General features: G+C 47.0%; 1 protein-coding gene across 1 annotated transcript in view; it reads left to right on the forward strand.

Moving 5' to 3' along the window:
* LOC116223276 (S1 RNA-binding domain-containing protein 1) overlaps nucleotides 1–15,000 on the forward strand; it is a 59,267-nt gene that overhangs the window by 19,840 nt on the left and 24,427 nt on the right. Inside the window, exon 4 of the mRNA XM_031579356.2 lies at nucleotides 12,221–12,327. Within this exon, the coding sequence (XP_031435216.1) occupies nucleotides 12,221–12,327 (107 nt within the window). The remainder of the gene's footprint in view (nucleotides 1–12,220; nucleotides 12,328–15,000) is intronic.

Below are 15,000 nucleotides of genomic sequence, written 5' to 3' on the forward strand. Positions count from 1 at the left end.
TTTTATACCAACAGAGTTTCAGACCAATGAGTTCAACTAATCACACCTTGGTCAGATCTGCCCACTCTATAAAGCACAGACCTGATTTGAGAATTAGTTGGAAAACATTCCACATTATTAATACATATAATTTTCATAGATTATGCAATTATATGGCCAGTCAATTAAATAATGGTGGTTTAAACTTAAACTGTGTCGAGTTGTCATTTCTGTGCTTCTTATGTTTAGCGACCCTTCGAGGCAGGTCAGACTTCCATTTAACTGTCAGTCAGTTCAGTGTTTGTATAGTGGGCCATTGCCAGCTTGTTTTTGTAGTTATCAGTTAGAATGGATTTCCTCTCTGTTATATATATATATATATATAAGTGTGTGTATATATGTGTATGACAGAGAAAAGGAGATGGAGAAAGTATATTCATTTGTGTGTGTAATACAGGCTAAGAGAGAGAGAGAGAATTGTGTGAAATATATATATGTGTGTGTGTTTGAGTGACAGAATAAGAGGGAGAGTACGTGTATGTGTAACAGGCTGAGTATGTGTGTGTGTGTGTTTTTTCATGAGCTCCCGCAGGGCACATATACCCCAGCTGTGTGTGAAAACACACTCGGATATTAAACCGCTTGTCATCCCATCCTCCTCCCATCAGGGGGGCCCTGTTGCCTCACCCCCCATTGCATTCTGGGTAATCTGGAGCAGGTTTTTACACCGCGACAGGTGAGATGGCCCGAGCCTCTCCCACCCGAGGCTCCTCGACCAGCGCCGCCAGTGACAACACCGCTCTGATTGACAGGCGATGTCTATTACACTGCAGTGTGTGACTGGGGCCAGAGAAAGATGGTGCCTACAGGGGCATAAGGGGAGAGTCAGGAAGAGTTGTGCCGAGATGATTGATTGATGGGGCGCGCTGACAGTGATTGACGACTCTGCTGTGTCGCCCAGCGTGAGAAGAGAAAGTACAGAGCTCGCCGCAGAGCAGCCGTGCCTCACGGGATAGGAGAGGAGGCCTCACATTTACTCAACAGCTCTGTGTGTGTGTGTGTGTGTGTGTGTGTGTGTGTGGAGCTCGCCGGAGTGTAGCGATGCCTAACAAGAGGAGGAGAGGCCACACATTTACTTGCTGATTCCCCATCTGAGTGTGTGTACTTACGTTTACTGCCATTTTCCGCTTCCCTAACGTGACTGTTAGCCATTTCAGTTGACAGTTTGTCACTTATGATGGCCACCAACCGCCGCCACCACCACCACACACACACACACACACACACACACACACACACACACACACACACACACACACACACACACACACACACACACACATATATTGTGCCCATTGCTTTTGCTTTGGCAGTGCTCTGCGCCAAACATTCTCCACTTATTCACACAAAAATTCAACTTTCAACTGATTTGAATATTTAAGGTTTGATTAATGTTCATGGTTTTAAAGTATGGACATCTACCACTTCAGGAATGTGGTTTTTGTTACGTGGGTGTTTATCCTAAGAGTGTCCTAAGGGTTAATGTAGCTTGAGTGAAATCAAAATGAGCAATACTTTAAACTTTTAAACACTTTAAATGAAAACGTATTACATTTTTCTGTTTTTGTATCAAAGGTGAAATCCTATTGTTGATATGATTTTGCTTTGTAGATATGTCAGTGGTCTGAAGTTATGAATTTATGAAAGGTTGATCAAATACAATGCATAACAGCTTAAAAAATATTTTGAAAATATAAACATTATTGTCTGTGTGCCTTATATGTGAATCTGTCCTGTGCATCTCAACCTCTTTTCTCACGCTCCTGTCCTGCTTCCTGTAGGTGTGTGTGTGTGTGTGGCGGGGGTGGGTGGGGGGAGCTATACTGTGGTATTTGAAGCTTCCAGCTCTTTCTGACAGGTGTTTACCTGCCGGGTCTGAGAAATGATGAGGACATGCCTCAAGGTGTGAGCGAGGGAGGGAGCGAGGAAAAAGAGAAAGAGAGCAAGGGGGATGGAGGAGTGTGTGTGTGTGTGTGTGAAATTGGTCCTCTTATCAGGAGTGTTAAGATCAGCCATAAAACTGTCATTTGCCTACAATGCTATGTCATCACGCCACACACACACACACACACACACACACACACACACACACACACACAGTACACACTAGTTTACACTAGTTTAGCCCCACACACACACACAGTACACACTAGTTTAGCTCACAAACACAGGGCCTCTTGTTTTAGTACTGTGAACCTGCGGTTTCTTTGCCTACAGAATTACACCACAGGAAGACTGGTTTTTAAACATAATTCCTGTATTCCCATATTAATTTGAATGGATATAACAGACCTTGTGCTTTAGTGCACTGTCGTCATTCAGTGCAGAAAGGGCTCTATTTGTCTGCTGGTGTTTGATTTGCATGGGGCAATTGATGGTGCCATTTTGGCTCAAGTGTCACTAAAGCCAGCCTGAGGATGCTGTTTGACAACAGGGCTTGTGGCATCTTTTACATTTACATTTACATTTAGCAGACGCTTTTATCCAAAGCGACGTACATATGTGCGACTTACAATGTATACACATTTTACATTTACACTGATGGCACACTGCACATCAAGAGCAATTAGGGGTTCAGTGTCTTGCTCAAGGACGCTTCGACAGGGAATCGAACTAGCAACCTTCTGATTACTAAACGACTTCTCTACCTACTGTACCACTGTCGGCACCTAATCTGTCAGTAGTCTACCATTACGGCTCAGTCCAACAGCTTTGCAGACAATGCCACTATGCCAATTAGTCCTTCACACACACACACACACACACACTCACTCACTCACTCACTCACTCACTCACATTTTCTCTCTTTCACACACACTCACACTCTCTCCTTTTCCCTCCCTCTCTCTGCTCACTCACACACACTTTTTCTGTGTGGTGTGCCAGGTTGTGAGTGTTTTGCTGAAAGAGCAGCTCTTGGGTTACAGCATTGTGTGCGTGTGTGTGTGTAAAGTTGATGTGGGCGCTGAGGTGTTGGGCGAGTAAAGAGATCTCCTTCAAACATCTTTTGTGTACGGCTTTCCACCCCACTCTCCTGCATCTGGTTAGCACACTCTCTTTCTCTATCTCAATATCTATCCCTCTCTTTTCCCCTCCCTCTCTCTCCTTCTCTCTAACTCCCTTTCCCTCGCCATTCTCCTGCCCACCCCCTCTTTCTCTCACTCACTCTCTCTCCCTCTCTCTCTCTCCCTCTCTCCGTCTCTCTGTTCCTTTCCTCCTTCCCTTCTCGCCCCCCCTTCATAACCCCCTCCCTTCTTCATCTTCATCTCTCTCTCTCTGCATCTCTCCCCCATCCTCTCCCCTCTCCTCCCTTGCTCCCTCTCTTCGTCCCTCTGTGTGTGATTGACGTTTGAGAGTGGCAGGTCTGCTGTGAAAAAGCGGGCTGAAGCTGTGAAGGGGACGGACTGCAGACAGAAACACTTTGTTCTGACACTGGGACCCATCCAAATCCAACAGGACCTTACACCTGAATTTAATCCCACCGCTTTGCTTTCCCTCTCTCTCTCTGTGTGTGTGTGTGTGTGTGTGTGTGTGTGTGGTGTGTGTGTGTGTGTGTGTGTGTGTCTGTGTGTCTGTGTGTGTGTTTGGATGGGGAGTAGGAGAGAGAAAGCTTTTATGTGTGTGTGTGCCTTATATTTGTGTGTGTATATGTTTGAGTGAGAGAGAGAAAGAGACAGAGAGTGTGTGTGTCTGTGTGTGTCTGTGTGTGTGTGTGTGTGTGTGTGTGTGTGTGTGTCAGTGAGCGCACTAACCTTGCCCCGCTTTGACTGCTGGTGTTGAAATGGTGGGGTGTGTGTTGTATGTTTGAGTTTGTCTTCTATGGTTCATAACTCAACCCTTACTTCAGTCCATATCTTTTTCTCTCCCTCTCTCTTCCCCTCTTTTTCTCTCTCTCCTCTGTCTCTCTCTCTCTTTTTCTCTCTCTCTCTCTCTCTCTGTCCTGATGCTTTTCATTCAGCCGTTTGTTTTGTCTTCCTTGATGCCCCTCCGTGAGGCAAGGGTACAGCTGTCAAGCTTCAACCTTCTCGCACACCACACACACACACACACACACACACACACACACACACACACTCACACACACTCTATAGACTGAGTCACACACTCTCAACACGCTCACACACACACACACACACACACACACACACACACACAGAGACTCCAGAGGCCTAACATTGGTAGGGGTCAGAAGTATCAGGTGTGGGTTCGACATGGTGCTTATTGAAGCCCAGAAAAGAGAGGTCCTGCACCGACACCTTTTTTGATTGGTCCCATCCACCGACTTCCCAGCAGGCCTTGCCTCTGGTCACATGTTCGGCAGACAGTCTCAGCTGTGTCCTCTCCTCTCCCACGTCTTTCAATCACACCACACACACTGAAGCCAGAGGTGTGCTTAGCGCCACTCCAGGCCCCTCTGGCTGGCCCCTCTGGCTGGCCCAGGCTTACTAAGGTGGGTCCATCTGTGGATTATTGCCATGGATGGCCTGGCACATCAATCGTATTGATTACGTGTTCAGTCAAATTGATTCGATGCTGCTGATGATATTTTGATTAGGTTTTTTTTTTTTTTTTTTTTGAGAATTCTGAGGAATATGAATGGTTTTAATGATACCCTATGAGTATGTTTGTATTAGGGTAGCACAAAACTATCTATATCTGCATATATTCTTTCCAAAGCTCTACATATATGATGTCCACGTGGAGTTAATATTAGGCGGTGATCAAATCTGTCACTGAGTCAACTGGTACGTTCTTTTGTTATGGCAGGTCTTCTGTTCTCTGCATTTATTACCACTGATCTGTCATTGCCTTCCTCCCTTTCTTTCTTTCACTCTCTCTCTCTCATTCTCTCTCTCTCTCTCTCTCTCTCTCTCTTCATTCTCTCTCATTCTCTCTCTCTCTTTTTTGTGGGCTAGTAGGCTTTTTCCTCTTGCTGTTTGAGTGATAATATTCTCTGTGGGGGTGTCCTGTCTCGTAAATTGCGCGTCGCCTGTAAATGTCTCCTCCAGCTGCCTTGAAACGAGGGCTTTCTGAGAACAGTTCCCTCTGCAAGGTGATTGATAGCTGCCCTAATGAGGAGGCATTCCTGCCCCCTCACACTCCCAGGCTACCACATACACACACCCCAAAACACCCTTAGGGGACACCTTTTTTAAGGGCCTCTATCTCTATCGCTCTTGTTATGTCTATCTTACACTCTCTCCCTTTATCTCTCACGCCTTCTGTCTATCTCTAACTCTTTATCTCTCTCTCTTTCTCTCACCCTCTCTCTCACTCCTTCTGTCTATCTCTCTCTCTCTCTCTCCGGATGCTCAGACACTGTGGGAAATGTATCTCTTTCCGCCCCTCGGGGTATATTCTGATTCCGTTGGCAGCATGTAGGGAGTGCCCTCGAGCTGGAGAGGGTAATGACACTGACACCAAGCTCTTCCTCTCTCCGTTTTTATCTCTCTCTCTATCTCTCTCTCACGTATTCATTATCTTGTTCTTTCTCCTCCTCTCTCTCCACCCCTCTGCCTATCTTTCTGTCTGTGTCTTCTAAATCCTCAGGGGGCTTTGCATACACAGCTACTGAAACATCCTGGTTGTTTTCTAAAATCTCATCTATTCCTCTGGAGTTTGTCCAACTTCATGGCACCCTTATGTATGCCAGCAGTGTCAGATAGTGTGTGGTGTCAAGGGCACATCGCAGCGTGTTTATGGTGATGAGGGGAAAGTACAGTTGTGAAGTGTCTCTAGTACAGTTTTCTATTTACATGATCTACCTGAGTGCATGTAGGATATGAGTTATAAATACACACCCTGGCGAGAGTGTGTGCTCCTAAACACCCCCCCACACAAAGCCACCTGTGTTTATACACACAGGCCGCATTCACTTGTGTTGTGAAACAGAGCTAACCCCGGGGGTGACAGAGGATGCAGAAGGTTCCCACAGACTCTGACCTGTCAGAGAGATGGAGGGAGGGAGAGACACAGAGAGAGCGAGATGGAGGGAGGGAGAGACAGAGAAACTGTTGAAACGTCTGAGGAAGACAGACTGAGAGAAAGAGAGGTGCTAAAACAGGTGTCCCTTGGAGGCTTGAGATGTCCTCACAAACCAGCTAATACATCCCAGCCTCCTGTATTTACCCCAGCCTCCTATATTTGCCCCAGCGACCACAACCAAGCCTCCTGTATTTACCCCAGCCTCCTGTATTTGCCCCAGCGACCACACCCCAGCCTCCTGTATTTACCCCAGCCACCTGTGTCTGCCCCAGCGACCACACCCCATTTCCTTTTTTTCTTCTCCAGTTGTTTGTTAGATGGCACTTCTTGAGAGTTTTGTTCTCAGTTAGACACACGCTCTCACATACACACACACACATTCCTGGGTGACTCCTCGGGTTTCAGTGGGGAAAACTCGAGCACGTTCCTGTCCGTCGGCCTGTCAGCTGGCTGGGAGGATGTTCTCTCCCTCCCTTTCTCGTGAGAAAACAACACAAGCGCTCCTCACCGAGGTCATCTTTCAGGTGTTTCCCAGCCTTGTGTGCGTTCCCACACAGAGGAAGTGATGTCGCGCCATTAACATGTTTTCCAGCAGCATGTTTGGTTGTTTTTATAGCTGTTGTGGCATAGTCGTTTCCGTAATCAGAGAAGTCTGTAATGAGAGAGAATCTGTTGCAGTGACACCGTCCGTGCCACTAGGGGCAGTCCAGGGAGGAGAATGAGGGCCTTTTTTTGGGGCTGGGGTTTTCGGTTTTTCTTCCGGTCGGACGGTAGGGTGCCGACATTTTAATGTCAGCACGGCAGAGTGAAAACAGTGACTTAACATGGCTTTATTGCAGAAGTGCAGGAATAATATTGTGTTTGAAAATAAAATATAGTTTGACAGTTACGCCAGCGATGGTGTGCTGTTGCTGAGGAAACGGGGGCCAGAAAGGGTAAGAGTGACGTGGTGCGATGTAGCCAGTGCCAGTCAGCCAGTGTGTGTGTGTGTGTGTGTGTGTGTGTGTGTGAGAGTGTGTTTTGTGTTTGTTGTCCCAAGACGAGTGGCCTTGCACAAATACTGTAATTTTAACTCATCACACACCACACACACACACACACACACACACACACACACACACAGCAAAACACATCACAACATAAACACTTATAAGCACACACTCTTACACACACACTTCCCAGCCTTGCGGTCCTCCGCAGGTCACTCTGCACATGTTGGCCTTGAAATCGACCCGCCTCTCTCCCCATCACCTGTCAATCAAGCCGTCAGTCATTCAGTTAGCCCGCCCAGCAGGACTCCTCTCTTTCCCTCTTCTCCCTTTTTGTTCATTTTCCTCTTCTTTTTGCTTTCGCTCTCTCCGTTCCCCCCCCCCCCGCTGTCGTTACCTCATAACCATCACCCTCTCTGTCTCTCATTTTCTCTCCTTCATTCTCTAGCTTTCATCCCTCCGTTCCGTCTTTCGTCTCGCACTCGCCCGGCACCTCCTTTAGCACCCCTCGGAACCTTCTGGAACCTCAGCGGAACTCGGGCCAGTAATTAGCCATCGCTCCGTCATCCAACGAGTTAACAAGAGTTAAGAGGCTGTCTACACACACACACTCACACAAGCACACTCACTCCCAGAGAGTGTGAGCACATCAACACCTCCTTTGTACCGCCGCAGAGAAAACAGTGTGCGTCTCTGTGTGTGACACACACACACACACACACACACACACACACACACACTCAGACCAGACATACATTCTTGTCACTCACTCACCTACCTAAAGACAAGCTTATGTAAGTTATTCTTGCATTTGTGTATTCACCTTGACCCATGGACACGCACACAAACACACACGCTTTCAGAAGAAGTTGATAGAATTGATGATTCAGAAGATAGTGTATCCAGAAGTGAGTCCTTGTTTTAGAAGCCAGCTCTCTGCACGTGCAGAACTCAGGACATTGTTTTTAAACTCCAAAAAGGCTCATTTACCCTAACGTGTTCTTTTTTACACCCCTGAAGCAGTTATCCACTGGCACTGAATCTGCAAAAACATTCACACACACACACACACACACACACACAGCCACAAATGCAAACATACGCACACGCACATTAACCCATACCTAGAAATTCACATACACACACACGCACACACACACACACACACACACACACTCTCTCTCTCTTTCACACAGCGAGGCCAGCACCCCTTGTTCTCCTGCTTTTCCACAGTGGGTGAAAGATGATAGCTGTCTGATATTCCAAACCACAGCTATGCCCTGTAGCCGTGTGTGTGTGTGTGTGTGTGTGTGTGTGTGTGTGTGTGTGTGTGTGTGTGTGTGTGTGTGTGTGTGTGTGTGTGTGTGTGTGTGTGTGTGTGTGTGTGTGTGTGTGTGTGTGTGTGTTTGTGTGTGTGAGATATTTCCCAGCTCTTTTCACCATTCCCATTTTCCCCCTCCAGTGCGTCCGGAGCGCCAGAAAGAGCGCGCTCCCTGCTCCCTTGGAGCGGCTGGTATTCCTGCCGCAGAGCGCAGAGATTTGTGCGGTGTTATCCGCTTGCAGGGGAGCTATTTGTTCAGGGCTGGATCGCCTTACACTGCAAACGCAGGGAGAGCAGCGAGTGTTTGTGTTGGTCATTACCAATCCCAGGGACCAGTGCTGAAAGCTGGGTTTCTCAGGGTTGTTTTCATGGCAATGCTGTTGATCCATCTCTCTCTCTCTCTCTCTCTTCTTTCGCTGTCTCTCTTTCTCTCACACACACACACATACATACACACATCTACAAATAAATCACACACACACACACACACTCTCTCTCTCTTTCACCCACAAATATGCACATACAGACAATTAGACTCTTCACACACACACACACACACACACTCTCTCCCTCTCACACTATCACACACTCACACACACACAAACACACATAATCAGACTTGGTGCATAAGCTCACACTCACACACACACACACACACACACACACACACATTTAAATTCCTGTACTGTATACTCTGACAGATATGCCCTCTTCGGCATTAGGCCGGAGGTGGTCTTACACACTGCGTCTCTGAAAGTAAACTACTGTGTCCCTACACAAGGAGAAAAATAGATCTTCCATAGCGCCTGTTTATTATTGCAGTGTGTGTGTGTGTGTGTGTGTGTGTGTGTGTGTGTGTGTAGCGGGGTGCACAGGGCTCTCTTGTAACACTTGGTATATTGTGTTAGTTGTGTAAGTGCTGCAAGCCCGTCCATCTGTGTAAATCAGAGAGTATGTACTCAAATAAACACTAACACAGAGCTGACACGTTTTAGACACACACACACACCCACACACCCACACACCCACACTGGCACATATGCAAACATTTCTCATGATGTATTGATATTCACAATAAAGCAGTTTAGTGCTCTGATGCCATGTTCATGCTGAGGTCTTGGCAGCGGGCTCGTTCACAGTGATTTGTGTCGTATGTCACAGAAAAGAGAAGGATGAGGAAGTGGTGTCATGTTTATCGAGCAGGGTTCCAACAGTGGATGAGTGATTGAAACTAGCAAGTAATGATGAAATCCCAGCCTCCCCTCAAATAAGAGCCCAGTCGTAGAAGTCTCTTAAGCTTGGTCCACAGAGGAGTTGCTATGGGAGCGGATCAGGACTGAATCGGACCCACACCTGGGGCAGGCCTGGACTGAGGGGCGCTCAAAATAGTAAACAAAGGCCAACATTCCTAGATGTTTTCAGACCGTTTTTAGGTTGCTTTCAGTCCACTGTGAACATTTGAGAACACACACAAAGGGTTTGAGGAGGTAGTTATGGATGCTGGACTAAGGGTTATTGTTTAAATCAAACAGTTTTGGAATGTTCAAACAAAAACATTCAAATGTAAAAGTGCTAAGAAAATGCGTCCGCCTTGAATGTTCACCTCTGTTTGCCAAATTTGAATGCACCTCTGATTTGGGTCCAGAACTGGCCCACATCTCAGCCGGAACTGGCCCACATCTCAGCCGGACCTGGGCCCAAATCTCAGCCGGAAGTGGCCTGGCTTGCTGGTCTTCAGACTCCTGTCTGTTTTCACTGAGATGTTTTGTCGTTGTCTCTGGGATGGACTTCATTTGTGAGGCGCAAGTGTCATTCTGCGGTTGCCAGGGTCTAGCTTTTCGGATAACACCGGGGTGTTTCTCTCACACACACACACACACACACACACACACACACACACACACACACACAGTTAGGTGTATAATGCGGTGTACCATACTCAGTGAAAGCTGAAACAGGTACTGGTCTGGAATGTAATGGTGATGGCAAAAAAGCCACCACACAGTGAAACACAAACAAACACACACACACACAAACACACACACACACACACAACTCAGATTCACTCGCATATACATCACACACAACATGCACACAAATTCATTCACGCACACACAAGCTGCTCGCATACATGCAAAAAACACATGCCCACTTACACACATACTCCTCACACACTGTGCACAACACACACACACACCTCACATGAAAAAGACCAAAACTCTTTCCACTGGGTCCCCGAGCGCTTGTAACATGTTCCATATGCCTGCTGGTCCCACTGAAGGCCTGACAAAGAGTGCTCAGTGTGCTGCGCTCCTCTCCGCTCCTAATTTCTGACAGTTTGGGATTTTTTTTCCTCTTTTTTTTTTTTTTTTTTCATCTCTTCCTTTTTTTCCCCTTTAAAAATTCCAGCCCTGTTTTAAAAGCCACTTCCAACGTGCGAAGACTTCGCCTCAACTAATTTGATCAATTCCCCTCATCTGCGCCCAGAATCTGCCCCCCCTCCCCCCCACTCATCGGCCACAACTTTGAAGTGTCACTGCAAACGTGTTCCAACACAAACAACATTTCCCCCCCCCCCCCCTCTCTCTCTTCTCCTCCCTCCCCCTTTCTCTCTCTTCTCCGCCCTCCCTCTCTCTCCCCCTCTCTCTCTCTTTCCCTCCTTCTCTTCTCCGCCCTCCCTCTCTCTCTCTCTCTCTCTCCCTTCCAGCTACATCTCTGTCTCTCTGAGGTTGCGAGTGTGGTGTCTCCCACCCCACCCCACCCCCACCCACTCTTGCCATCTTCTCCCGTGGGTTGGCACCCTCACTGCAAGGTACTGTGGGCAAGTCTTTTGAGTAACCACAGCCTCCTCGCTGCCAGACCAGTCCCTCGACTCTTCCCCCAGCGCTGCACGCCTACCCCACTTTCTCCCACCGCTTGACACAGGCACCCCTCAGTCCTCCACAGACCTGTCGCCTGATACACGGCTGACACAGAGAGGTTCAGGCCGGTGCAGAGGCAGGGTTCGGTTACTCGAGGCCCATTTAGCGCCGCCACCGCAGAAACCTTAATGTGGACGAGGTAGACCAGGCCCTGGAGGCTTCCTGAGGGCATCTCAGATCAGAGAGTAGCGGCCGCTGGAGCAGATCTGGCCCAGATTTGGCGCTAAGATGCAGGATCGGCGCCAAATTTTGGGCCCAGATACATTCCTTGTTAAGTTGCTATCTTGGATGTGAAGTGAGCTGAAGTTGCACACAAGGCGAAGTATTGTATGAATGCAGCATATTAAATTTTTTTTTTTAAATAAAATTGAGCTTAATAAGTCTCAGACAGACATAGACTGTAGTCTGCTCTCCTTGGAGGAATACAAGATTTTCTTTGATTGGTCCCTGTTGGAAAACTCTGCTTCCATATGCAGGATGAGTGCATGTGGGTGGAACCATTTTTTGTCTTTCAACTGCTCTGCATTAGCAGTCTCTAAGGGTCCTTTCACTGTTATGGCGGTTCTGACTGGGTTCTGCTGAGAATTGAGTGGTCAGTAGAACTGTTTAATCCATGTGCTGGACATCTGAAGACAACATGCCTCAGAACACAAGCCAAGCTAACTGGAGGTTGCTTTGCAGGAGAGCTGTATGTTTCAAATTCTGCCAGCTAACAGTCAAAGGCCACTCACACACACACACACACACACACACACACTCACACACACACACTCACACTCACTCTCACGCTCACAGAGTCGCTAACAAACAGTGAAAGTATTACAAAAAGCACACTTAGTTCACACACACACACACACACACCCACATACATGCTCTCATTAATGGCAAGTGTTTGACACACACACCCTAGATTTACAGACACATACACACACATGCACTCTAACGGTGAGCGTCACTCTTTCCAGCACGACGTGTCCCAGCCTCTGCTGCGTGCTGCCCTGGACGGGACGGTGCAGGAGTGTGTGAGCTTCGTGGGTGTGGACATTAACATCTGCTCCGAGACGCTCATGAGGTACAGCTGCCATCACACACACACACACACACACACACACACACACACACACACGCCAAACCCACACATTCTCGCTCACACACACACACACACACACACACACACATTTTCTCTCTCTCACACACACACACACACACACACACACATACAGCATCGCCATCACCACCAAATACTTTCCAACCACCGTCACATCGTGACCCACCTTCTCCTCCCTCTCTCTCTCTTGTCTCATTCCCTCTCTCACCACATGCTCAGCAGGAGGCAGCCTTCAATCTCTCTCTCACACACACACACATATTAATGTAAACACACTCACATACACACACATTAACATAAACACACACACACAGGTGTATGTATCAACACTCACATGCAAACTTCATGCTCACTTAGTTGCCCACAGACTCAGTCATGTCACACACACACACACACACACACACACACACACACACACAGCTTTACTGTTTTGACTGGGCCTGACCCACTCCTCTCTGGACAGTGATCAGGCTGTTTTGTTTGCTTTTGAAAGCTGCAGTCTGGCAGAAGTGACAAACAGGAAACTAAATCCTAAACTGTGCCTGTGACTGACACTAATTCCCTAACCCTCAGGTAACCCCTGTGTTAGTGCTTTTACTTCAAATACGCTCAAATAGACACGCTCACACACTCTTACTCTCATTTAAATAGACATGGTCACACACTCTCACTCTCACTCAAATAGACACGCTCACACACTCTTACTCTCACTCAAATAGACACGCTCACACACTCTCACTCTCACTCAAATAGACACGGTCACACACTCTCACTCTCACTCAAATAGACACGCTCACACACTCTCACTCTAACTCTCACTCAAATAGACACGCTCACACACTCTCACTGTCACTCAAATAGACATGGTCACACACTCTTACTCTCACTCAAATAGACACGGTCACACACTCTCACTCTCATTCAAATAGACACGCTCACACACTCTCACTCTTACTCTCACTCAAATAGACATGGTCACACACTCTCACTCTCACTCAAATAGACACGCTCACACACTCTCACTCTTACTCACCTTCGACAGCCAGGTCATCCCCCTCTCCTCCACAGTCACTAATCTCGGAGTTAGGTTTGACCCTCACCTGACCTTTAATGACCATATAAAACACCTGTGCAAAACCTCCTTTTATCATCTAAGAAACATCTCCAAACTCCGCCCCACTTTAACCCTATCAGATGCAGAGAAGCTTGTCCACGCCTTTATCTCCTCAAGACTGGACTATTGTAATTCGCTTTTCTATGGGATCACTGGCAAGAACATCCAGAAGCTGCAATACATCCAAAACAGCGCTGCCAGGATCCTGATGAGGGTCCGGAAATATGAGCACATAACACCAATATTACACTCACTACACTGGCTCCCTGTCTCTTTCCGGATTGACTACAAAGTCCTTATACTCACCCATACATGCATAAATGGGCATGCACCTCCCTACCTGAAAGAATTAATTACTCCCCAAACCTCCACCTGCACCCTCAGGTCTTCAAACAGCTCGCTCCTCCGCGTCCCCAAAACAAAGCTCCGCACCATGGGCGACCGGGCCTTTTGCTCGGCAGCGCCACGCTTATGGAACAGCCTCCCTGACCACCTAAGGGCAACGCAGACGCTGGACTCATTTAAAGCTGGACTAAAAACATTTTTATTCAGGAAGGCATTTCTGGCCTTGTGTTAAATCGTATGTTAAAATGTTAAAAAGTTTTCTATTATGCTTATGTTAATTCATTTTTATTGTATTATTATAGTTAGTTTTTAATATGTTGGCACTCTGAGATTCTTTTGAATGAAGAGTGCATTACAAATAAAATAAATTATTATTATTATTATTATTATTACTCTCACTCAAATAGACACGCTCACACACTCTTACTCTCACTCAAATAGACACACTCACACACTCTCACTCTCACTCAAATAGACACACTCACACACTCTCACTCTAACTCAAATAGACATGGTCACACACTCTTACTCTCACTCTAACTCAAATAGACATGGTCACACACTCTTACTCTCACTCAAATAGACACGCTCACACACTCTCACTCTCACTCTAACTCAAATAGACACGCTCACACACTCACACTCTCACTCTCACTGAAATAGACACGCTCACACACTCTCACTCTTACTCTCACTCAAATAGACACGCTCACACACTCTCACTCTCACTCTAACTCAAATAGACATGGTCACACACTCTTACTCTCACTCAAATAGACACGCTTACACACTCTCACTCTCACTCTAACTCAAATAGACATGGTCTCTCACTCTCACTCAAATAGACACGCTCACACACTCTCACTCTCACTCTAACTCAAATATACACGCTCACACACTCTCACTCAAATAGACATGGTCACACACTCTTACTCTCACTCTAACTCAAATAGACATGGTCACACACTCTTACTCTCACTCAAATAGACACGCTCACACACTCTTACTCTTACTCAAACTCAAATAGACATGCTCACACACTCTCACTCAAATAGACACGCTCACACACTCTCACTCTCACTCAAATAGACATGGTCGCACACTCTCACTCTCCCTCCCTTCTATCCCCCCTCTCTCTCAATCTCTCTCTCTATCACACACACATACACATACACACA

Source organism: Clupea harengus, chromosome 13 (assembly GCF_900700415.2).
Source record: "Clupea harengus chromosome 13, Ch_v2.0.2, whole genome shotgun sequence".
NCBI classification, from domain to species: Eukaryota; Metazoa; Chordata; class Actinopteri; order Clupeiformes; family Clupeidae; genus Clupea; species Clupea harengus.